This window comes from Bos javanicus, chromosome 19, assembly GCF_032452875.1.
Source record: "Bos javanicus breed banteng chromosome 19, ARS-OSU_banteng_1.0, whole genome shotgun sequence".
NCBI lineage: Eukaryota > Metazoa > Chordata > Mammalia > Artiodactyla > Bovidae > Bos > Bos javanicus.
The window spans coordinates 29,408,877-29,433,910 of record NC_083886.1 but is presented as its reverse complement, the minus strand read 5'-3'; the positions used below and the strand labels follow the sequence as shown (position 1 = coordinate 29,433,910).

Genomic DNA, 25,034 nt, shown 5'->3' with positions numbered 1-25,034 from the left:
GGTTCCAGAGTGTCAGCTACCGGCTCCGAGGGGCTGCTTTGTCTGGTCCCAGGTGTGACATCTTAGGCTTAACGGGCATCCCAGGAAGGAAGGTAAAAAGTTTGATATTGTCAGCGTTCCTAAGTTCCTATGCATTTCTCTGGGTCCCGCCATTTTTTTTTTTTTTTTTTGCCACATCACACAACATGTAATGAATTCTCTGCTTCTCCACTGTGTCCCGCCCCGTGCCCTCCCCCACATCCCATCATCCTCCCTAGACGCTTCATTATAAGTCCGTTTCCTTCTTCTAGATGGCCTGCTCCTTGAGGAGAGGCTAGATCTCACTGATCTTCGTAAGATCATTAGCAAAGAGTCAAAACTGGATAAATATTTGAAGCATGCATAAGTGAATGGATAAACAAGTGAACCAGTGAACAAACAAACACGATGGCCTGGTGTCCAGAAAAAAAGTTTAGTCCAGGGATGCAGGCATGAAACCTGGGTAATACCCGCTTTAGTGTCTTCAGTTCAGTTCAGTTCAGTCGCTCAGTCGTGTCCAACTCTTTGTGACCCCATGAACTGCAGCACGCCAGGCCTCCCTGTCCATCACCAACTCCTGGAGTCCACCCAAACCCATGTCTCTTGAGTCGGTGATGCCATCCAACCATCTAGGGCTACTCAAAGACCACTCTCAGGATGACCTTAAGGAGCCAGTTTAAAAGGACTTGTGTGGGGGACTTCCTGGTGACACAATGGTCAAGAACCCGCTTGCCACTGCAGGGGACAAGGGTTCGATCCCTGCTCCAGGAAGATCCCACATGCGGCAGAGCAACTAAGACCACGTGCCACAACTACTGAGCCCGAGAGCTATAATTAGTGAAAACCATGTGCCTTGAGCCTGTGCTTCTCAACAAGAGAAGCTACCATAGTGAGAAGCCTGTGCACTGCAAGGAAGAGTAGCCCCCACTTGCCACAACTAGAAAAAGCCCATATGCAGCAATGAAGACCCAGCATAGCCATAAATAAATAAATCACGCTTAAAAAAAGAAAAGACTCATGTGGGGACTTCCTTGGCAGTCCAGTGGTTAAGGCTCAACAACAACAACAGGAGGACTCATGTAAGAAGAACGTGGAGAGAGAGGGCAGCCAGGCGAGGCCCAGAGGATCAAGTGGGGTGGAGCCATGACACCCAACAGACACTAGTGAAGATAAACAGACTATAACTAGGCTAGCAGTCACCTCCCTCTGTGGGTACAATTTCCATCCATCTTCATACTGTATAAAGTGATTATGCTTCCACGTGGTGGGCTGAAGTTTACGAGGACTGTGTTGCATGGAGAGAAGGAAGTAAAGAGGCTTGAGAGGGTTGGGTGACAGCAAAGAATGATAGGGAGGCTGAAGAAACAGAGAAGACCTTGGTGGGAAGAGAGGAAGATGATGGTGAGACCTGAAGAAGAGATGAGAAGAAAGAGAAGGGGGTAAGACAGTAGGGACCAGAAAGGAAGGCAAGTAGGAAGGCAGGCGCCCTCAGAGGCTGCCATGACTATCCACATGCAACTCAAACTCAGCTCGACCTCAGCACCCCATGGGCTCCTGTCTGAATGCCTCTCATGCCAGCCACAAGGACCTGGCTCCTGGAGACACAGTGTCATGGACTCACACCTCCATGCCTTCCCTCAAGCTATTCCCACTGCCTCCAGGAGCTAATTTTTTTTTAATCTATTTTTAATTGGAGGGTAATTGCTTTACAATGTTGTGTTGGTTTCTGTCATACATCAACAGGAGAAGCTAATTGTAACATTCTTCAAAAGTCAGTCAAGGGTGACTTTACCCCAGGTCTTCCCTGACCCGGGAGTCCTCTTCTGTTCTCCAAGCACAGAAGCACCCAAGGGCAGTTGGGCTCAGTGAGCACTTTTCTGGGCTTCTAAGGTGGTTGATTTCCTTGTTTATCTCTCCTCTTAGACAGTGAACTTCCTGCAGGCAGCAACTTTGACTAGTTTCATTTTGCGACTCCAGTGTGCAACTCTAGGCTGGCCCCATAAAAGATGTTCCATGAACATTTGTTGAAAAGAATTGCGGCAGAGGAGTTCTGCTCTCCCTAAATTTTTGAACCACAAATAAAATACTGGACTGTATCTTCACAGCATATTTAAGAACAAAACTATTTTTAAATAACGAAAGCACATGTTCTTGGGACTTCCCTGGTGGTCCAGTGGTTAAGACTCTGAGCTCCCACTGCAGGGAGCAAAGGTTCTATTCCTGGTCAGGGAACTAAGATCCCACATGCCGCAGGCGTAGCCAAAAAGCAAAAACAAAAAAACCCACACAATCTTGACTGACTCCACTGTGGGCCCTCAAGAATATGATTTCTCACTCTGAAGTGACCCAGTTGGGTTCTTACAAATCAGGCCCGCTTAGGAAATTACCAGAAGGAGCTGGGAAGCCAGCCTTCAGGGGGTTGTCTATATCCTATGGGTTCTGTATAACCTTGCACGAGCTCCTCTCACTTCTCTGTGGCTCAGTGTCCCCATCTGTGATATGGAACAATACCAGGATTGCAAGACTCTGGTGGATTAAAGGAGTTAAAAATGCAGTGAGTGTCCCTAGGACTCTGCAAGCTCACTAAGTCTTAAGCATCATGAAACGCGCGTCTTCCCCTCCTATGACACCTGTATTATTCATTCAACAGAAACCGGTCCCTTACCAGGTGCGCGGCCGGACGCGCGGCGGGAGTTCACCCTGCACTGCAATCCTTTTGCAGGGGAGCGCACCCCTTAGCCCTGCTTCCATCAGATCCTGAACTGAATGAAAGCAAGCGGTAAAATGAGGAAAAGGGCACAGCTCTCAGCGTGGAGAGGCTTCCTCACGCCGCGCTCCTTCAAGGTGTGGTCTCGGACCAGCACTCCCGGAATCACCTGGGAGCGCGTTAGAAACCCGGGTTCAGTCCTATTTTCCCGGCGTTGGGGGGACGGACTCGCGGTCCAAGTCCTCAAAGGCCCCTCGCTGGCGGGAGCTGAATCTCTGGCGGGCCCCGCGAAAGAGTCCGCACATTCGGCTGTGTTCAAGCGGCAGCAGGCGCCCGGCTGGAGCCGTTTACGCGACACGAATACTCAACAGGCCTAGGGCCTTTGCCTGGGATGTCCAGGTAACCGAGGTGACCAGCTAGCTGGAGTCCCAGCGCCACTTGGCGGTCAAATATAGGACCCGCCTTTTTCCCGGGTAAAGGACCCTCCTGCCTGCTGTTCGGGTGTGAAGGGACACAGGTCCCTGGGGCCGCTCACTTCAACACCCTCCACGACAGTAAGACCCCGAACAGCCCCCTCCCCCCCCACCCCCACTAGCCCGGGAACTACCGTTCCCAGAGGACGCAGATGCAAAATCCAGGACTCCCACTGGAGGCTCCAGGACCTGGAGAAGTTTTGCAGTCCCTCGTAGTTCCCCTCCGAGCCACGAGAGGGCGCTAGTCATCAATGTCTCCCCAGTTTCCTCTACGCATTCAAACTCCGCGCCTCTCTTGCTCAAGAAACATCGGTCTCGCGAGATCTTGCGGAAACTTACAGAACCGGAAGCAGCTTGCAGATCTCTTCCCTTCTGTGGCCATCGCTGAGGCGCTAGCGGGTAAGAGTTTCCCGGGACAAAGCGTATAATCCGCAACCATCTGTTCACGGGCACCGTGGCTTTCGACCCGGAGTGCCCCAGTACTGTTCCGGCGGCCGAGTAGCAGCCAGGGAGGGAGGCCAGGATGCTCTTGGCTTTTCTCCTAAGCTCAAGGGCCGCCGGGCCGGAGGAAGGAGGAGGAAAGAGGGTTTTGAGCCTTGGAAACGGGAGCTGAAGGGTAGAGAGCCTGTGGCGATGGTGTCTGGTCTGGGCAGAATGGTTTCCTAAAGAATGGTCTCGGGTAGTTTCTTGGTTAAACTTTCAGGCCTCTCACGCCCGTTGGAAGACTTTTTGGACCTGAGTTCTGTGCGTTTTCCAGGTTCGGGATATAGGACCTGATTTCATTCATTGGGAGGAGAGTTAATCTGTTCAGGCTCCCTTCTGTAGATTAACGTTGATTGGTTTTTCTAAAACGTGGTAATACGTTTGAATTGAGTTGTCAAGTCTCCTTTACCCTAATGAACAGAGATATAAGCATTGTCTTAGCTTCCTTACGCGGTAATCATGGAGTTTGGGTTTCCCTGGTGGCTCAGACGGTAAACAATCCGCCTGCAATGCAGGAGACCGGGTTCGACCCCAGGGTCGGGAAGATCTGAAGAAGGGAATGGCTGGTTAGGCACTCCAGTGTTGTTGCCTAGAAGAATTCCATGGACAGCAGAGCCTGGCAGGCTGCAGTCCGTGGGGTCTCAAAGAGTCGGACACGATTGAGCGACTAACACATGGAGTTTGAGAGTGTGAACAAAAAGATTAATTCCAATATGTCCGTGGGCTATGGGAAATTCTTCTATTCTGTAATTAAATAATTTAAAAAATCCCCGTAGGGCAGTTCAGCTCAAGCAGCTTTTGATGAAGTTAATGTGACAGGTTTTGTGAGCATTGTAAACTTTCAAGATGAAATTGTTGCAGATGCTTGTTTGTAAACTGAGTGAGATTTTGGTCCTTTAAGGGTTTACACCTCTTTTAACTTTTTATTTAGCCAAAATGAAGTTCAATCCCTTTGTGACTTCTGACCGAAGCAAGAATCGAAAAAGACATTTCAATGCGCCTTCCCACATTCGCAGGAAAATTATGTCTTCTCCTCTTTCTAAAGAGCTAAGACAGAAGTACAACGTTCGATCCATGCCCATCCGAAAGGATGATGAAGTTCAGGTATGTGCCTGTGTTCAGGTCATCTTGTCGAATATCCTGCACTTTATTAACAGATGATGGGTTGAAACGTAAACTGCTTTCTCCACTGTTACTCTTTGGTGAAAATCTGTTGTCCCAAGCATCAGGTTGCAGTCGTGATAAAACAGAAGAAAGATGGTTTGGAACTAGTATATTGGTTTGGGATTATCTTTTTCTGGGTATGTTTGGTCGTTAGAGATGCATTTGAGAACTAGTAAACAATTCTGTGTGTCTAAATCAAAATTCAGATACACAAGTTCCAGGGAACTAGCGGTCTGGGTGTTAAGACGGCACTCCCAATGCAGGGGGCACGGGTTAAGAAAAGATTTCAAGCCATCTATTAAGCAGCTTCCATGTTACCAACATTTCATGAGGTGAACAGCCATTTTTCGCTCCTGTGCTGATGCTAAAATTGCTGGTAGATTTGAGAGCCCATCTTCTGCTTCCAAGATAGTTTAATCTGAGAAAGTCTGTGATTGGGAAGAAGCATCTATTGAGAAACACTGGCTGGCTGAGGATCATCGAGGAGAGAATGATAGGATGTTCATTAACCTTTGGGTGAGAATTAGCCTGTTCCTGAAGTATTAGCTGCTGCCCATGCTCTGGCACTTAGTAGGACCCTTTAGTAGGTTGTGAATTTAAATATTTGTGGCCTGTTCCCTTTGAAGTGACAGTTTTCCTTGTCAGCTGGTACAAAAAAACAAGGTGGGCTTGTTGCTCATTTTTAACCCTGAAACAAGCCCACCACTGCTGGTGGCCCATCAGTTGTAGAGATGCACTGTCCATCATTGTAGATTTATATGGGGCATAGTTTACTTGCAGGTTAGTTGAAGCCAGAGAGAATTACTGGCACATTTCCATTGACCATTAGGTCTTTCAAAATTGCAAGGGTCTGTATATGTATATGATAGAGGGAATGAGGTTTACCTGATTCATAGATTTACTGGTTTAGAAGTTTAATGTTCCTTTATCTGCATATGTTATTTTTTAATTTGCACTAAGGTTGTACGAGGGCACTACAAAGGGCAGCAAATTGGCAAAGTAGTCCAGGTTTACAGGAAGAAATACGTCATCTACATTGAACGAGTGCAGCGGGAGAAGGCTAATGGCACAACTGTCCACGTGGGCATTCACCCCAGCAAGGTGGGTGTTTTTGAGAATGCTTGAGATGGGGGAAAGAAATTACAGCAGTCGCTGACAAATGTGACTGCTTGTTGACAGAAATAGATTTTAAGTGTTCTGGAAATCAGTCTTAAAGCCAGTACTATTTTTTCCTGAAATCAAGGTGTCTTTTAACAGGTATCCTGTATGTATGTATATGTAATGTACCTTTTCCTTAAAAAGTATTGGTAAGCTGATTGATCAATCTAACATGAATAGATCTTAAAATCTAGGAAATAGGTAATTTTTAGATGCTATGGAGGCCATACCCTGTGTGTTAAACAGAATTGAGTAAGCTGTAAGGAAAGTAGGTCTTAATCCATTTGCAGATCTAGAGCTCAGAGACTAGATTCATTGATAGAAGATACAGTCTAATTCTCCTGTCTGACTTCAATGTGAATTCTCCAATACTGCTGTCTCTTAAAAGGTAATAAATGCACTTGGTGCCTGTTCAAATACTGAGGTGTTGGTTTTTTAAGATCTTGAGTTGGCACCATAAATCTAATCTTCAGACTACACAAAAGTCGAAAGACTAATACATCTGTTGCATTATCTTTCACCTAGAATTCACAGCTACCATTTTCTTTCCCTTCTTACCTACCCCTCCAATGGATTACAAGCATCATGACAGAGTGCATCTCCTAAGAGCAAGGGCTTTCCCAGTTTACTACATAATCTTTTATTTTTGCCCCTAGGACTGGATCAGCCGCTGTCAAGGTCACCAATACAGTGACCGATTCTTAGTGTTTTCTGAACTTAATGTAGTGTTTGACACCATTGATCTCCCTCTTTGACTTACCTTCATCTCTTATTCCAAACACACCTCAATATCCAGTTGACGATTTTGCATTTCAACTTGGATATCTAATCAATATCAAACCAACATGTTTAAACTACTGGCTTGTTTTATTCTTGAACCCTCTTGCTCTTGGTAGTCTGCTACCAACACTGTGTGTGACACCTCTGTCCTTCTCAACTGCTTAGGCAGCATGTTGTTATTGATTGTTGACTGACTGCTGTCACATTATATCCAGAATCCTGTCTGCTTGTTACCATCAGAGTGGCCTACAAGGCTCATCTCCAGGGACTTCCCTGGTGGTCCAGTGGCTAAGACTGTGCTTCCAATGGAGGGGGCACGGGTTCGTTCCCTGGTTAGGGAACTAGATCCCGAATGCCACAACTAAGACCTGGCGCAGCCATATAAGGTTCACTCAGCAGCTACTACTTGATGATTTCACTCTCCATGTTCTAGTCTGCTGGCCTCTTTGTTGCTCCTGTAACTATGCTACTCTGTGTGCTGGTTGGCAGCATCCACCTGGCAGCTTCACAGAATTGTATATTCTGTTCCCAGGTCTGCTGCTGCTGCTAAGTCACTTCAGTCATGTCCAACTCTGTGTGACCCCATAGACAGCAGCCCACCAGGCTTCCCTGTCCTTGGGATTCTCCAGGCAAGAACACTGGAGTGGGTTACCATTTCCTTCTCCAATGCATGAAAGTCAGTCGTGTCCGACTCTTCACGACCCCATGGACTGAAGCCTACCAGGCTCCTCCGCCCATGGGATTTGGGAACAAGGGATCTATTTAACAAGCCCTTCAGACACACTCAGATCTGAGAAACACCTATTAAACTTGGAAGTTCTCCTGCCTCTGGACTTGAATGTTTGCTGCTCTCTTTGAAATGCTTCCACCTTCTCCTCAGGTCTCTGTTCAGGCACAGCCCTTTTTTGGGGGCCTTCCTGACATCGTTAACGATTTAACCCCTTTCCTCCAGCATTTCATCTCATTAAGTAGAACCTCCATGATAGTGGAGATTGTCCTTTGGTCACTATGCTGAATCCCCAGACCTTGTTCACTGCTATCTTCTCCTTCCTAACACTAAAATCTGTCATAATCTGGATACCTTTAATGACAAATCTGTTGGAATAGGGTCTGTTCTGTGATTTTCTTAAAAGTTTTGCAGGTTGAAATGTGTGAAGGCTGCATTTAATTTCCAGACTTCTGGGACTAAAGATACTGTAGAAATAAAAATGTGTATGACTTAGTTAGCTTATAAAACTGGGGTGAGAGGAGTGGAATTATTGAAATACATTGCAGTAGAAGCAGCTGATATTTATCACAGAAGATGAGAAGAACCACCAGTGCCACACTGCCTTCTCCTTTGTGGGCTGAACATTAGTGAACATTTAAGTCAGGTTTGTTTGGGGGTAAAGAATAATTTCTAGCGCTTAAGCAATCCACTCCCACAAGTGGGGGACTGAATGTTGGACCTTCCCATGTGTTCTGTATTGGTGATTGTTTAAAGCTTAGAAATTTTTTTTTTTCCTTATTTGTCTGCAGGTGGTTATCACCAGACTAAAACTGGACAAAGACCGCAAAAAGATCCTCGAACGTAAAGCCAAATCTCGCCAAGTAGGAAAGGAAAAGGGCAAATATAAGGAAGAAACAATTGAGAAGATGCAAGAATAAAGTCATCTTGTCTACAGCTTTCATTAAAAACTGTTAAAATGAAGAGTCTTTATGTGTGGTGCTTTGGGACAAGGCCTAGTTAGTTTTCATGGAAGTCCTGGTCATGTTAACTGTCTAGGGGCAGACCATCCTTATCTTGTGGCTTGATTGCACTAATGAAAAGTACCGTGGAAAAAGCTGGCTTTTTAACCAACTTTGAGCATCTAATAATAATGGACTCATATAGTAATTTTTTTAAACAGCAGGAAGCAGCACTTTAGGGATGCAGCGAAATACCCGAGGGCCCCCTTTACCACCTTGTTTTCTGCACTGATGTTGAGTGAGTGGTGTCAGGCCAAAAGAAATCTTTAGCTTAAAATCTGAGGCAAAAAGTACTCACCTAAAAAGCAGTTTCTCCGAGAGGAGGAAGTGATGCAGTGCAGGATTAGTTGTTGGCAACACTTGTGCCGCCGCCCTTCCTCACTTTAGCCTAAGCACATAAACGTACTTTCCGTGCTGGAGGCGAGCATGCATTTATGTTGGGGCCTTAACAACAACGTAGGGAAATAGATGACCAATTTTGCTGCCGCGGAGACCCGAGTCGGTGTCTGCCTTAGCCAAGGTGGCACCTCGACCAGCCCCAGATTTCACCTCAGGAACCTCACCGTGTCTCAGCCGAGAATATGGTCCGCCGCTGTATCTTTGAGCGCTCCCTCGGGAGGGGAGGGGCTTCCGGTCGGCAGGGAGCCGTTTCCGGCGCGTCTGACTGCGGGAGCCGCTGGAGCTGGTGGGCAGGAGGGTCCCGGACGGCGCCAGTGGAGTGGGCTGGGGCTGAGGCGGCTCACGACCCTGTGCTCTTGGTTCATCTTTTTCTTCTGGGCCTCCCTCTCGCAAGAATCCCTAGATCGGTCTCTCCTCCCCCGACCTGACTCTTTCATTCAACTGGGGGAGTAGGCGGGTCCCAATTGCCGAGAGGAACCCGCGGGCAACAGGGCAAGGTGTTGCGGAGACCTTGGGACTCAGGACCGCACAAAGGACCTGATGCCCGAGCCAGGTCTTCAGGAATAAGCGGGAGGTTGTTTTGTTTAAGGTGCGGGGCACTGTGCTAAGTGCTTTATCTGCATTATCACAACTGTAGTGATGTAGACTAGCATTCTCCCCATTCTGTTGTTATGGAAGCTGAAGCCTCAATAACTTTGCTCCGCTTATTCAATAAGAGATGAATCAGAAATCGACTTCCCAAGCCTAGACTCAAACATACCTCTGCACTGTCTCTCTACTATTCTGTAAGCCAACTGTTTGACATATTCTTTGAACATCTTTTGTTCAGCTCTGTATTCGTGGGGATACAGCGAGATAGAAGCCCCAGCCTCAGTCTTCCATGTTGTGTACACCTGAACCAGTTGACTAAAAAGGCAAAGCGCTCCAGTGAGTGGTGCTGGCTGTTCAGAGGAGGGACAGACAGATGGCAATCAGAGTGCATCAGGAAGAATGCTGACCTGAGCTGGGTGTGATTTGGAAGATCAATGGAAGGCATTCCAGGTTGGGGGCAGCCAAAGCAAAGACTCACAGGTGAGTGAGGAAGGAGGATCTTTTCAGTTTTCTGTGAACAAGGTCATATGTCAGTTACCCCACCAGAACAGATCACACCAGGAAGCTGGCCACCTTTCTTTGGGGCCTTGTTTTTTTCATTATGCTTTAGAACAGGTGTTGAAAACTCAGTTAACTGCAGGGGTGGGTAGTTAAGGTGACAAAGTTAGTAGCTGGCTTGGAGACCGTGGGAAGCCAGAGAGTGTGGACTATCCAAAAGGAGCTACTGCCTCTCCACTCAAGACAGATGTTGCCAAGCCAAACAGCTCCCTGTGTGACCAGATCGTCCCATTTTTCAAGAAAGCTAGAAATCTAGATTTTTAAGTGAACTCCCCAGTCTGTAAATATAGGTAACTCATCCAATTTAAAAAAAGCAAACACTGGGTAGGCTAACCGAAATATGTCCATTAGCCAAATGTGACTCTCCAGCTATAGAATTTCATGGGATTGGGTAAGGACAATTTCGAATATTGAAGACTGAGATTTTTCCATCTTTTGATTATAAATTATTTCCAGCCTGTCTTCATTCTTTTATAGGATGGAGGTAAGACTTTTCCTTCCTGTGTAGTTGCCTGAGGGCCTCAAATAGCAGCCAGGGCAGCCAGTTTCTGAGAGAAGCTGGTTTCAGTGAGTAGTCTAGAAGCTCTTCCTGGTTTGCATTGACCATCTTGTGGTTTCAAGTGTCTTCTAAGGACTGTAGAATGATAATACATAGTCCTTGGGAAACAAAGCCCCATGTCAGTGATTATATGGGACTAATGGATGAAACCTCTTTTTTGTTTAACTGAAGGACTTTTCAGAGCCATTAAAATGTCCATTTGCATTGAGAATGTGGAGCTCAGGCTTAAAGAGTATTTTACAAACATTCTGTTTCTTTGATTCTAAAATGCATATTTTTCACATTTTAAAAATCTGAATGTGTTCATTTAATGTAGGGTCTCTGTTTTCCCTGTGAAAAGAAAATTGTCATTAAATCAGCAGTTTCAATGTCAGAAGTGTCTTTAGAATCAGGAATGTCATGTAGTTAACCAATGATGCCAAGCAAGGAAATCCGAAGTCTTTTTAGTGGAGGACATTCAGGACCTGGAATCAAGCTTTGCTTAACTGAGACTCTTCCTCAGAGCTTTTAAATGCTTACATCTTTCTCTGCTTCTTAGGATTCTGCCCTGGCCTTCAGCTTTTCATGTGATGGCTGGCATCTTGGGGATCTTGTTTTCGAAAGATTGTTGGAATTCCTGTGATCATCATATGAAGGCTTCCCCTGGCCTCATCACATCTTATATCCCAGAGTTGTCCTAAGGAACCTCAATTTAGACACCCGAGTATCAAGTTCTCTTCCAGAGGAATTCTCCAATCTTGGTAGTGTGTGGACCCCATTTGGGGTATCTCTTTGGCATGATAATCTCCAAGCTCTCTATCCCCAGGTGTAATTTGTCCATTTTTGAAAACAGGCCCTGCTGCCTCTATTCAGAACCACTAAACCTGTATCTGGAAGTGTCTCCCAACCTTGGGAGTGCTCAGGTTCAGTTGGACACTCTGCTTCGTTCTGGAAAAAAAAATATGTGGGCTCCAGCTCAGGCAGTATCAAGACAGGCCAGGCCGGCAGACCCTCCAAGAGGACAAAACCCCTCTTCCTTACTGTGAAGCTGGATTCGTCTTACTGGATGTGAGACCTTTCCTCTACCCTGTTCTCTTTTCTTCTGTGTGATATTCACATGCTCACATTCAGTCATGCATGTGGGCATGCCTTTTTTCCCAGAACCTCCATGGTCTCTTCCCCAGTTCTGCTGCAGCTGCTCCTCAGCCCAGGCCCCAAGGCACAGCAGTCCCTGTGGCAGTAGATAATGTCTTCTGGGGAGGCAGCAACATTTGAGGATCTGACCAAAGACTGGAAGTATTAGGAAGCCCCTCGGAAGGACTGCAGCAGAGGCATAATGCTGAACAGTTACGAGAATGCGGTCCCTCAGGGTAAGGACTCAGTCTTCATTTAATGACCGTGTGTACAACTGACAGGGAAAAGTCATCATTTAAAAAAATCCCAGGACTTCCCTGGAGGTCCAGTGGTTAGGACTATGTGCTTCTACTGCAGGGGGTCCAGTTTCCATCCTATTTGCCACAATTAAAGATCCTGCATGCAGCAACTAAGACCGGGTACAGCCAAAATAAACAAATACATTGAATTTTTTAAAAATAAATAAAATTCTGTTGACATGCTCTTGTTTTGAATGGCCCTAGTGGGCTTTCTGGGTATTTTTATTCTGTTACTGCTTTATACCAGCACTCTAGTATCTTTCTTCCATATCTTCAAAAATCAGATGAAAGAATTATAAAGAACTTTGGCGGGAAAGACTTCCAGGTGGTATATCATCAAATTCAACTTTGTTCACTTCTTTCTTCATCTCTTTAGGAGACTTCTTACAATTCTCCACGACACCACAGAGAGCTGGAAATGATCCCTGTGGTGTTTCAAATCCAAGTGAAACAGACATGGAGATAAGTACCATGAGAGAAAAGTTTCTCACCAGCGTGACCAAGTTGGTAGAAAGCAAAAGTTACAACAGCAAGGTATTTTCCAAAGAAAAGTACTTTCAAACAATCAAGGAAGTCAAAGAAGCTAAGGAGAAGGGGAAGAAGTCATCACGTGATTATCGCCGTGCAGCAAAATATGATGTGATTTCTGTAGCAGGCACAGAGAAACTCATAGAGGCTGCTCACAGAGAACGAGATCGGATACGGTATTACGTACACAAGGAAGAGCTGTTTGACATCCTTCACGACACACATCTCAATATTGGCCATGGCGGGCGGACACGCATGCTCAAGGAGCTGCAAGGCAAATATGGGAATGTCACCAAAGAAGTCATTGTCTTATATCTGACTCTGTGTAAACAGTGCCACCAGAAGAACCCAGTACCCAAGAGAGGCCTTGCACCCAAGCCCATGCCATGTAAGGACAATGACTCCAGATGCCAAGTTGAAATCCTTGATATGCAGTCAAATGCTGATGGGGAGTTCAAGTTCATTTTGTATTACCAGGACCACTTAACCAAGTTCATTATTTTACGGCCATTAAAAGCCAAGCAGGCCCACGAGGTAGTCAGCGTCCTGTTGGATATTTTCACAATTCTTGGTCCACGCAGCGTGTTAGAATCTGACAGTGGCATGGAGTTCACAAACCAGGTTGTTAATGAGCTCAACGAGGTATGGCCAGACCTAAAGATTGTCCTTGGTAAGTCCCACTCTGGCCAAGGCCAGGGCTTCCTGGAGCGAGTAAGCCGTGATGTCAAGACCATGCTGAGTGCCTGGATGCAGAGTAACCACTCCCATCATTGGACCGAAGGCCTGCGGTTCATGCAGATGGTGAGGAATCAGGCCTTTGATGGTTCCTTGCAGCAGAGTCCATACGAGGCAATGTTTGGTTGTAAAGCCAAATTTGGACTCTATTCCTCACACTTGCCCCGGGAAACTGTGGCTGTTTTACACACAGAGGAGGAGCTAGAAATTGCCGAAGAACAACTGGAAAGCAGCCTTTGGGTCAGGCAGGAAGAGAGGGCTGAGGTTGGAGCAGACCGGTCTGACGTGGATGAGGACGTCGATCCCATGCCTCTCAAAACCTCGGAGCCCAGCACCTCCCAGGCAGCCTCAGGTCTCTTGTCCTGGTGAACAGATCTACTGGGTGGACGCTTAGTGCCTCTGGGTACCGTAGAGCCATCTGAGAGCTGTAACCAAGACTCCAGATGAAAGGAGTGAAGGCCACTCTCTCAGGAACACTGTTCTTGGTAGTCCTGAGTCAGAGGGGCAGGCGGCTCCAGTCTCTGATCTCACCTGCCCTAACAAATTCCCACAAACCTGGAGGCTTAAAACAGCAGAACTTTGGGGACTTCCCTGGCAGTCCATGGTTGAGACAGTGAGCTCTCAATGCAGGGGGAGCAGGTTTGATCCTTGGTTGGGGAACTAGGATCCTGCATGCTGAGGACACAGCCAAAATTTAAAAAAAAAAAAAAAGATTAAAAAAAACTTTCTTCTTAGCCCTAGAGGCCAGAGGTCTGAAATCAGGGTGTTGGCAGGGTTCATTCCTTCTGGAGGCTCCAAGAGAGAATCCATTCCAGGCCTTCCTCCTTTCTCTAGTGGCTGTCAGCAATTCTTGGCATCCCTGGGCTCAGAGTAGTACAGATCCAGCCCCTGTTTGTCTTCACGTGGCCTTCTCTCCTTGGTCTGTGTGTGTGCTCCTTTTCTGTCTCTTACAAGGACCCGTTGGACTCCAAATCTATGTAGTTGGACTTAGGGCCCAGCCTAATTAATGATCTCATCTCTAGATACTTAGCTTAATTTCATCTGCAAAGACCCTGTTTCTAAGTAAGTTTGTATTCATGGTTGCTCGGGGTTTGGACTTGGACATATCTTTGGTAGGGGGGACTGCAGTTGTACTGCAATCGGCTCAGGGGTAATGAACCTGCTTGCCAATGCAGGAGATTCAGATTTGATCCCTGGGTCAGGAAGATTCCCTGGAGGTGGAAATAACAACTCGCTCCAGTATTCTTGCCTGGGAAATCCCATGGACAGAGGAGCATGGCAGACTGCAGTCCATAGGGTTGCAAAAGTCTGTTACAACGTAGTGACTGAGCATGCACACAGTTCTACCAACTACATTCAATGGAAGAGGATGTTTGCTTGCAGAACATAAACTGATGGGGTCTGAACCCTGTAGAGCTGGTGGGACTGCCCTGCATGTATCAAGTATCTGTTCCTGCTCCTCAGGCACAGAACCCAAAAGATGGGGGCATCAGAGAAAAAGATGTAGATGAAGGACAAATAATGAGAGGAAAAGAGGTTGAGCTCATGTGCCCCAGAGACTGGCTGCCCCACCAGCTGAGCTTTGTTTCCTGCTTCAAGAGAAACCTGATGTACCCACCCTGCTCTCACAATGGCATCCACAGGGATTGACCTGCCTGAAACGTAATTTAAAAATAGGTCAAAATTAAGGCATGGCTGGGGTTTGGGTCTGAGCCTGCCGGTTTTCTGTGCCTCAAGCACAGCATGACGTGGTGTAGTCCTGGAACGGTCATACATTCCAGGAAGTGACCAATAGCCGGGAAACAACTAGGGCAAATTGCAAAAGTTGGCCTGAGGTCACTGCTTCAGCCAGAGAAGAATAGAGCACAGGCCAGTCTGGGTCATAGTTCAGAGGAAAGGGGAGGGTAATGCCCAGGATCTGTGCACGGCTGTATTCTCAAGGCCTGGAAGAGGACCGAGCCCATCGGAGGTGTTGAGTAAGGGTTTGTTAAGTGAATAAATGATTCTGCAGACATGGATGCAGGGAAGGAGAAGGGGCCTGCAGTTTCTGACTCTCCAGCTCTTCCTGCATATCCCAGAACCATCTCAAACCATTCTGGGGAACTTCCCTGATGGTCCAGTGGTTAAGACTCTGTGCTTCCAGTACAAGGGGTACAGGTTCGATCCCTGGTCAGGGGAATAAAATCCCACACATGCCTTGGCACTGCCAAAAAAAAATTCTGATTGCCCCCAACTTTGGCTTCCTCTTGGGCCAAGAGCAGTCTCCTGATGATGCCTGCCTCACAGGGTGGTTGTGAAAGACAGTGAGATAATGCTTGCAATGTGAGTTGTCCTTGCTACCTTCAGATCTTATCCTCATCATGAGAGTTGGAGATCACTGTTGCCATTCCTTTGCTGATGAAACAGTGTTAAGCTAGACATCCAGGAAATCTGCACTATTATTAGACAGGAGGTGATGTCACTCTCCAGCTTGTCTTGGAGGATCAGAATCTGGGCTTCATCCTCGGCCAGTACCTCATGTCCCCTTCCTGTATCACTCAGCCAATCAGGGCCTGGGAGGCCCAACTTGACTGATGTTGCCCCCTGTCCCCACCCCGTGCTGACCTACCACCTCCTGATGGCGGAGCAAACCAGGAACCACACCATCAGCTCCTGTGGGTAAGAGGTCAAAGGAGGCACTATGCTACTGTCTTTCCCAGGGGGTGGCTGCAAATAACGGAGGTTTCCGGAGCTGCTACCTCAGTCTTCCTCTTCTGCTCCCTAGTGTTTACAGTGGAGGGACCTGGAAGAGGACACCTAGACCCAGCCCAGCCTTCCTCTGTGTTATCACATTTCAGCATCTGGAGCGGAACCAGTTGCTTTCAGTTTGCAAGTATGTTTTGTCCATATAATGTCTTTTATATTTAAAAGTTAATTGCCATCACTTTCAAAGCAGATTTCACATAAAAATCTGAATGTCTAGCCCTTCTTGAAAATTTGGAAGATCTGACCTCCCACATTTTTTGCATGGCAGCCAACAACCAAGTGGTAACCCACAGGAGACAGTCCAGGCCTGCATTCTACACTAGTCCACCGTCTAGGCCGTTCAGATTGTTTGCATACACATTTCTATGGTCGATTGCTAAAGAAAGGCAAATGAAGTCAGTGTGAATAAAGGCCAGAAACAGACCCATGTATCTAGGAATTTATGATAAAAGACATTTCACATCTGTGGGAGAGATTGTATTATTCAGTTAATGGTGCTGATCAATTATACCTCAATTAAAATAGTGGTGCTGGATCATAGAGCTGTGCAACTGGAATAAAATAAAGTCTGATCCCTAAACATAAAAAACAAAACTGTAAAAATATTGGGGAAAAGAAATAGGAGATTTTTGTGATCTTGAAATGGAGAAACCCATATAAGAAAAGGTTAATATACTTGGTTACATAAAAATTTTAAATATTTATGAAAAATAATGCCTTTTAAAAATTGAGAAAAAGTAAATGGCAGGCTGGGAGAAAACATTTGCAACACCTAAAACAGACATAAGGTACTATCAACTGAAAAAAAAAACAACATGAGCTAAAAGTTGAGAATTATGTTTTTATTGAGCAGACTTACTGAGGACTTAAGCCCCTGGCTACAGTCTCTCTTAAAACTCTGAGGGACTGTTCCAAAGAGGTGAGGGAGGAGTCAGGATATAAAGAAGTTTTTGCAAAAAAGAAACCACAAATAAATAAATAAAAGGTAGTTGAACATCAAAAGATTAGTGTCAATTAGAGAAAAAACAGACTTCTCAAATTAATGGACTTAGCACTTTTCTGTGTATAGGAAGATGCAAGAGTCTGGGCTTATTGAAATTATTCTCTTGATATGCATCTTAACTAGGAACCAGTGTCCTGTTTTTCTCCATCCTAAATCTCAGGGTGCACAGTCGTGGGTGGCTGCAGTGGCTGATGACATGATGGCCACGGGATCCTTTGTTTATTGACATGGCAGGGGACATTCTTTGTCCACAGAACCTAATTTTTAAAGGGGGGCTTGCAAGTTAACAATGAGAAGAGCAACCAATAGGAAAGGAGCAGAGGTTAATGGTGGATGGAAAACAAACAGCTGTACCCTGGTACAACTGTGGTGGGATGGAAGCAGGTCAGACTTGTCACCCAATCAGGGCTGTCCGTTCAAAAGAAACAGATTCAAGTTACGTGAGCTTTTTGTTTCTCCTGCCACACATGTGGGAGAAGAGGCAAATGCCTAGTGATGCTGTCTTGTTTTAACAGAAACCTGACTGATAAGGAAGTCCAGTAATGGTCTTGCTCTATATGGGACAGCAGTATTTATTTCCAGGGGCTGTCATAACCCACTGGGTGGCACAGAAATATGTTATGTCACAGTTCTGGAGTCACATGTCTGAGATCAAGCTGACTCATTGGAAAAGATTCTGATGATGGGAAAGATTGAAGGCAGGAGGAGAAGGGGACGACAGAGGATGGGATGGTTGGATGGCATCACCGACTCAATGGACATGGTTTTGGGTGGACTCCAAGAGTTAGTGATGGACAGGGAGGCCTGGCATGCTGCAGTCCATGGGGTCGCAAAGAGTCAGACATGACTGAGCGACTGAGCTGAACTGATGAGCATGTGGGATCTTAGTTCCCTAACCAGAGATTGAACCCGAATCTCCTGCATTGCAAAGAACACACACCCCTGCCTTGCAGGGCAGATTCTTAACAACTGGACCCTTAGGGAAGTCCTAAGGGACTGCAGTACACCAGGCCTCACTGTCCATCATCAACTCCCGGAGTTTACTCGAACTCATGTTCATTGGGTCGGTGATGCCATCCAACATCTCATCCTCTGTCATCCCCTTCTCCTCCTGCCTTCAATCTTTCCCAGCATCAGGGTCTTTTCCAGTGAGTCAGTTCTTCACATCAGGTGGCCAAAATATTGGAGTTTCAGCTTCAGCATCAGTCCTTCCAATGAATATTCAGGATTGATCTCCTTTAGGATGGACTGGTTGGATCTCCTTGCAGTCCAAGGGACTCTCAAGAGTCTTCTCCAACACCACAGTTCAAGAGCATCAATTCTTCGGTGCTCAGCCTTCTTCACAGTCCAACTCTCACATCCATACATGACCACTGGAAAAACCATAGCCTTGACTACACGGACCTTTGTTGGCAAAGTAATGTCTCTGTTTTTTAATATGCTGTTTAGTTTGGCCATAACTTTCCTTCCAAGGAGTAAGCATCTTTTAATTTCATGGCTGTAGTCACCATCTGCAGTGATTTGGGAGCCCCCCAAAAATAAAGTCTGACACTGTTTCCACTGTTTCCCCATCTATTTCCCATGAAGTGATGGGACCAGATGTTATGATCTTAGTTTTCTGAATGTTGAGTTTTAAGTCAACTTTTTCACTCTCCTCTTTCTCTTTCATCAAGAGGCTCTTTAGTTCTTCTTTGCTTTCTGGCATAAGGATGGTGTCATCTGCATATCTGAGGTTATTGATATTTCTCCCAGCAATCTTGATTCCAGCTTGTGCTTCCTCCAGCCCAGCATTTCTCATGATGTACTCTGCATATAAGTTAAATAAGCAGGGTGACCATATACAGCCTTGACGTACTCCTTTTCCTATTTGGAACCAGTCTGTTGTTCCATGTCCAGTTCTAACAGTTGCTTCCTAACCTGCATATAGATTTCTCAAGAGGCAGGTCAGGTGATCTGGTATTCCCATCTTTTGGAGAATTTTAGACTGTTGTCATCCACATACAGTCAAATGTTTTGATGTAGTCAATAAAGCAGAAGTAGATGTTTTTGTGGAACTCTCTTGCTTTTTTGATGATTCAGCAGGTGTTGGCAATTTGATCTCTGGTTCCTCTGCCTTTTCTAAATCCAGCTTGAACATCTGGAAGTTCATATTTTGAATATTAACCCCTTATCAGACATATGGTTTGCAAATATAATATTTTGAGAGAAGATGGGAGACTCAGATTGATGCTTTAGTGAGTGTTTTCTACTTACAACTTTGTCAAAGCTAGCCTTATATTGAGGAGAAAGCAATGGCACCTCACTCCAGTACTCTTGCCTGGAAAATCCCATGGATGGAGGAACCTGGTCAGCTGCAGTCCATGGGGTCACTAAGAGTTGGACATGACTGAGCAACTTCACTTTCACGCATTGGAGAAGAAATGGCAACCCACTCCAATGTTCTTGTCTGGAGAATCCCCGGGATGGGGGAGCCTGGTGGGCTGCCAACTATGGGGTTGCACAGAGTTGGACATGACTGAAGTGACTTAGCAGCAGCAGCAGCCTTATATTGTGGAATAGAATCTGCTTTTTTTTTTTCAGCTCTAGGGGAAGAAGAAACATTTTCTTTTGTTATTTCTGAGATGCTATTCCCAGTAGTTTTTTGAAGCTACACATTGGAATGTCATTAGTTGGCACTGAGACCGGAAGGGGGAGGTGTCTGAGAAGCTCAGCTTTAAACTTTTGCTTCCAATTTTTTCTGCAGGCTTTCTGGACATGTGTGCCGTTGACAACTAAAGCGTGGTTCACCAAGGTGAGCTTTACCACTGTGTAGGCCAGTTACCTCTGCACAGTTATTTTAACCTTCTCAGATTTGGTGGCTTTGGGCTGTGGAATTTTGAGGATAAAGGTTTTATGGGGAGAGGAGCTGTTTTTGAATATGTGATTTACACATCTTTTCTTTGTAGAATTTTTACAGAAATTGATTTGAAACCTGAGCTACCTTGAAATGTAAAAGTAAGAACCCTCTGTTGTTCAAAAATTGGCCAAAGCAGAATAGGTTTGTCCCCAGAATCTTCTTCTGAATTTTGTTCAGAACTCTGTTCCTTTGAATTCATGAAACCCGGTTTCTGTTTTCAGTTCCTAGTTCCACTTGATTGCTGTTATCTTGGCACTACTCTTTGTTTACCCAAGTTCTGACATTTTTACCCCAGAATTAATTACCCCAGATGGTCTGCTCTGCTGTGTTTTCCAAGCAAACAAAGTGAGCAGGAAATATGAACTTCCTGAGCCAGTTGGCTTCCCGCTTTAATATGAGGCTTTGCCTTTTACAAGCGTGTTTATCTTATGTCTAATTTTCTTATTTATAATTAACTATATATATAATATGTTTTATATGTATATATACACACACACACAAGTATATAGGTTGGATCTAGTTCTATTTTCTCTTTTTTTCCTTTTGAAATTGGGTCCTGATATTTTGCCTTTTGTTTCCCCAAGGCTCCTTTGTAGAATCTTCCTGTTCAATTTGAACTTCTGCATCCTTTCTGTCGAGGAGCTCCTTGCTCAGAATAACTTCTCCACACCTGGAACTTTGGTCTAGGATTTCTTTTCACTTTTAGACACTTCCCTCGTCACGACTCGCAGATGAGGTCTTATCAGCTTTCCTCCTTGAGTTTTGCACAGCCAGGTCATCCAGTGACCAGATGTTTGCCTCTCTCCCCTCCCCCATGCCCTCTCAGCACTGAATATACGGTTCTTTAGAGGATGTCATGCCCTCCCTGGGCCTTTCTCCTGGTGCAGTAACAGGAATCCTGGAAATGGCTGCCTTGAATGCAGGGGCCACTAAGATCTTGCCTCAACACTTAACCCAGATCACCAGTAATAACCCACCAGCCTCCCAGTCCTGAAACACTGCCTCTGCCGTGAGTGGAGAGGAGGGAGCCAGTCTTGATGCCTGGAAGCAGCCACCCTTCCTCCTCTCCAGACACAGGTACTCCCTGTATCAGGAAGAGAGCCTCCTGGAAACTGATCAGTCTTGGTTTCCCTCTTTATTCTCTCCTCAGCCACCCACTTCTCTAGCCTAGCACTTTCATTCATTCATTATACACTTATAAACACCGACTATGTGCCCGGCAATGTGCTAGATTACTGTCAAGTCAGCAGTCACGGTAGAGAGTGCTAAATGCTGAAATAGGGCACAAAGCCAAGGTTTGGTTGGTTTTTGTTTTTTTGTTTTTTTTTTTAATATTATTGTTGTTCAGTTGCTAAGTTGTATCTGACTCTTTGCAGCCCCATGGAATGTAGCAAGCCAGGCTTCCCTGTCCTTCACTATTTCCCTGAGTTTGCTCAAACCCACGACCATTGTTGGTGATGCTGTCTAACCATCTCATCCTCTACTGTCCTCTTCTCCTTTTGCCTTCAATCTTTCCCACCATCCAGGTCTTTTCCAATGATTTTGTTTATTTACTTTTGGCTGTGCTGGGTCTTCATTGCTGCACAGGCTTTCCTCTGTTTGTAGCGAGAGAAGGCCGCTGTTTAGTTGCAGCATGCAGGCTTCTCATTGCTGTGTCTTCTCTTGTTGCAGAGCATGGGCATCCTGGATCAGGGATCAAACCTGTTTCTCCTGTGTTGGCAGGCAGACTCTTTAGCACTGAGCCATCAGGGAAGCCAGTTAATTTTATATTTTGATCGTACCAGGTGGCATGCAGGATCTTAGCTCCCTGACCAGAAAGCAGACCTGCCTCCCTGCAGTGGAAGTGTGAAGTCTTAACCATTGGCCCACCATCAAAGTCCCAGTAAAGACTTCAAGTCTGTAAAAGGAAGCTCGGTGAGGGATCCACAGAAAAGTCACTTCAGCTGAATTTTGATGGATTGTTTGCAGTTCAGCAGTGAACAGTCTCCATTCTGCCTCAATTGCATCAGAGGACTTCTGGCAGGGAAGTAGACTTGGTCAGATCCTCAGTAGAAGAACCTGGCAGACACCACCTTAAGGTGGTGATCAAATAAACATCCCAGTGTTGTTACTGGTACTGGTGCCAGTGCCTCTTGATATGATGCACTGAGAAAACAGCAACATTTCTGTGACATTCCTACCAAAAATGTATCACCTGAATGTAATTATGAAGACACATGGGACTAACCCAGATGAAGGGACATCCTACAAAATAGCTGGTCAATGTTAGGAATGCATTGAAAGACTGAGAAACTCTTCCAGTTAAAGTGCGTGAAAGAGACGTGGCAACTGAATATGATGCATGATCCAGGATTTTCTTTTATAGTGGACATCACGGGGACAATTGGCAAAATCTGAATATTATTTGAAGCTTATATTATAATATCAGTGTGAATTTCCTGATCTTGAGACTTAAACTGTTTTTATGGAAAACAAGGTGTGGTTATGCACCTTGTTTTTAAGAACTAGACATTGAAGTATTCGGAGGTAAAGGGGCATCATGTCTGCAACTTAATCTCAAAAAGTAGAGGAAAAAAAAGGGTGTGAGGGGGAGAGAGGGAACGAGGAGAGGAGTAGGGAGGGAAGAAAGAGATACAAAACAAATGTAGTAATATTAACATTTGGGGAAATCTGGGTGAAGAATACAAAGGAATTCTTTGTACTGTCCTTGCAACTTTTGTATTGTTCTTGCAACTTTTCTGTAAATTTGAAGTTATGTCTCCCCCACCCACCAATTTTTTAATTGTCAGAGTCCTACAAAGAGGGCAGACAATTTTGCCTTCCTGTGACCAGTCCTTAGGCCTAGGGACCTATGAACATGAGGATACAGGGAAGTTACTCTTAGACTTGCAGAAGCAGGATTCCATGCAAACAGTCTTTTTTTTTTTTTTTTTGACTTGTGTGTGGGATCTTAGTTCCCTGACCAGGGATTGAACCCAGGACCCTGACAGTGAAAGCACTAGGTCCTAACCACTGGACCACCAGGGAATTCCCTCCATTCACCCACTGATGGACATTTAGGTTGCTTCCAGTTTTTGGCAATTATAAATCATGCTGCTATAATTAAATGCAAGTTTGTGTATGGGCATAAGTTTTCAGTTCATTTGGGTTAATACCTAGGCGTGTAACTGCAGGATCATATGGTAACAGTACATTTAGTTTAGTAAGAAATTTTCAAACTGTCTTCTGAAGTGGTTGCACCATTCTGCATTCCCACCAACAATGAAGGAGAGTTCCTGTTACTCCACACCACTGTCAACATTTGATACTGTGAAAATTACCAGGTGACCCAGAAATTCCACTATTTACATTCCCTAGAAAACTGAAAACATTATGTATGAAAACTTACATATTCATGTTTATAGTAAAATTATGCATGAGAGCCCAAAGTCCCAAATGTCCATCAGCTTACAAATAGATAAATAAAATATATCATATCCATGCAGTGAAATATTATTCAGTCATAAACCAGAATGAAGTAGTGACATACTTTATAATATGAACAAACCTTGAAAGCATTGTGCTAAATAAAAGAAGGCAGATACAGAAGGTTACATATTGTATGATTCCATTTAACTGAATTGCCCAGAAGAGACAATCCATAGAAAGTAGATTAGTAGTTGCCAGGGACTGGGCAGGGAATGCGGAGTGATTTGAGTGGTAAAAATGTTCTGGAATTGAATAGTGGTGATGGTTGCACAACATAAATATACTAAAACTACCAACTTGTACACTTTTAAATGGTAAATTTTATGGTATATGGATTTTATCTTAAAAAATAGGAGAAGGAAATGGCAACCCACTCCAGTGTTCTTGCCTGGAGAATCCCAGGAACAGAGGAGCCTGGTGGGCTTCCATCTATGGGGTCACATAGAGTCGGACTCGACTTAGTAGCAGTAGCAGCAGCAAGCTATTTAGACAAAGAATGGAATGAGCTGAAAGCAATTGCTTAAGTAATTAGGAAAGTACATCTTTATAATATTGTTTATCACATGGAATTGAATATATATAATACTCAGGTACCCTGATTTTTATCATGGAAAAGTCACGTTAATCCCATTAATCATGAAAAAGTAGCATCTTAAATTACAAGCTTTCTATGAGGCTCTTGAAAGTGATCCCATTGTTTTACTGTTTTAGAGTAATATTTATGTTCTTTAATTCCACTTCTGCCAATGTACTATTCCTCTTTTATTATGTTACTGAACAAACTTACTAAATAAAATTCTTGGCAATTAAAAAAATAATAATAAAAAGAGACTCATGGAGACTCACTCCTGGGCAGAGATAGGCTGAGTCCTAATCAAGGAGATTTCAACATCTTCCCAGCTGGATTTCAGAACTGCTATGAATCAGTGACTCCTGTGTGCCTCTCATATCCCTCCTTTTTATTTTAAAATTATTTATTTATTTATTCTTTTCAGCTGCACATTGCAGCATGTAGGATTTTAGTTCCCCTACCAGGGATCGAACCCTTGCCTCCTGCAGTGGGAGCAAGGAGTCTTAACCAATGGACCACCAGGGAAGTCCCTTATGTCCCTCCTTTTTAAACAGTAATGTGTACCATGGTTATCCTTTGACTGTCCCACCCTTGTATCCTGGGTGTGTGGGGGATGGTCACTTGTCTCTTTAGCTCACAGGTGTCCAGGAGATGTACTTAGGGAATTACATCCAAAGAGCCTCATCTATTCTTGGACTTGATTTAGATGGCATGTTGGTTTCTAGGACTGCCATAACAAAGGACCGAATACTGGATGGTTTAAACAACAGAGATTTATTTTCTCACACTTCTGGAGACTAGAGCCAAGATCAAGGTATACACAGGTTTGGTTTCTTCTGAGATCTTCCTACTTGGTTTGCTGGTGGTCACCTTCTCTGTGTCTTCATGTGGTCTTTCTTCTATGCATACACAACCCTGATGTTTCTATTCCTAGTCTCTTCTTATAAGGATACCAATCAGTTCATGTAGGGCCCACCCTATAACCTCATTTTAATTTAATCACCTCTTTAAAGACCCTGTCTCCAAGCATAGTCACTTTCTGAGGTACTGAGAATTAA

General features: G+C 44.9%; 2 protein-coding genes across 8 annotated transcripts; both read left to right on the top strand.

Moving 5' to 3' along the window:
* Positions 1-177: 177 nt before the first annotated feature.
* RPL26 (ribosomal protein L26) lies at positions 178-8,478 on the top strand. The gene is made up of 4 exons (XM_061391015.1): positions 178-3,597; positions 4,613-4,785; positions 5,806-5,946; positions 8,302-8,478. The coding sequence occupies exons 1-4, from the start codon at positions 3,450-3,452 to the stop codon at positions 8,428-8,430; spliced, it is 591 nt and encodes a 196-aa protein (XP_061246999.1). The 5' UTR covers positions 178-3,449; the 3' UTR covers positions 8,431-8,478.
* Positions 8,479-8,576: 98 nt separating this feature from the next.
* On the top strand, positions 8,577-23,530 carry KRBA2 (KRAB-A domain containing 2). 7 transcript variants are annotated; one of them, XM_061391003.1, is made up of 6 exons: positions 8,577-9,499; positions 9,740-9,981; positions 12,407-13,645; positions 16,058-16,165; positions 19,785-19,832; positions 21,722-23,530. In XM_061391003.1, the coding sequence occupies exons 2-5, from the start codon at positions 9,936-9,938 to the stop codon at positions 19,814-19,816; spliced, it is 1,425 nt and encodes a 474-aa protein (XP_061246987.1). In that variant the 5' UTR covers positions 8,577-9,499; positions 9,740-9,935; the 3' UTR covers positions 19,817-19,832; positions 21,722-23,530. The 7 variants fall into 7 exon arrangements, with proteins under 7 accessions (XP_061246987.1, XP_061246986.1, XP_061246989.1 ...); XM_061391002.1 differs by having other exon boundaries at positions 21,609-23,530; XM_061391005.1 differs by lacking the exons at positions 19,785-19,832; positions 21,722-23,530 and adding exons at positions 11,157-11,665; positions 11,782-11,967 and having other exon boundaries at positions 16,058-16,984.
* The last annotated feature ends 1,504 nt before the right edge of the window (positions 23,531-25,034 follow it).

What these genes read in the sequence shown, in the direction of transcription:
- RPL26 (XM_061391015.1), top strand. Translation starts at nt 3,450, where the DNA reads ATGTCTCCCCAGTTTCCTCTACGCATTCAAACTCCGCGCCTCTCTTGC. An exon ending in CATCGCTGAGGCGCTAGCGG is followed by an intron (nt 3,598 to 4,612) that starts GTAAGAGTTTCC and finishes CTTTTTATTTAG; the next exon opens with CCAAAATGAAGTTCAATCCC. An exon ending in GAAAGGATGATGAAGTTCAG is followed by an intron (nt 4,786 to 5,805) that starts GTATGTGCCTGT and finishes ATTTGCACTAAG; the next exon opens with GTTGTACGAGGGCACTACAA.
- KRBA2 (XM_061391001.1), top strand. Translation starts at nt 9,936, where the DNA reads ATGGAAGGCATTCCAGGTTGGGGGCAGCCAAAGCAAAGACTCACAG. An exon ending in GCCAAAGCAAAGACTCACAG is followed by an intron (nt 9,982 to 12,406) that starts GTGAGTGAGGAA and finishes TCATCTCTTTAG; the next exon opens with GAGACTTCTTACAATTCTCC. An exon ending in CACCTCCCAGGCAGCCTCAG is followed by an intron (nt 13,646 to 16,057) that starts GTCTCTTGTCCT and finishes TCTGCTCCCTAG; the next exon opens with TGTTTACAGTGGAGGGACCT.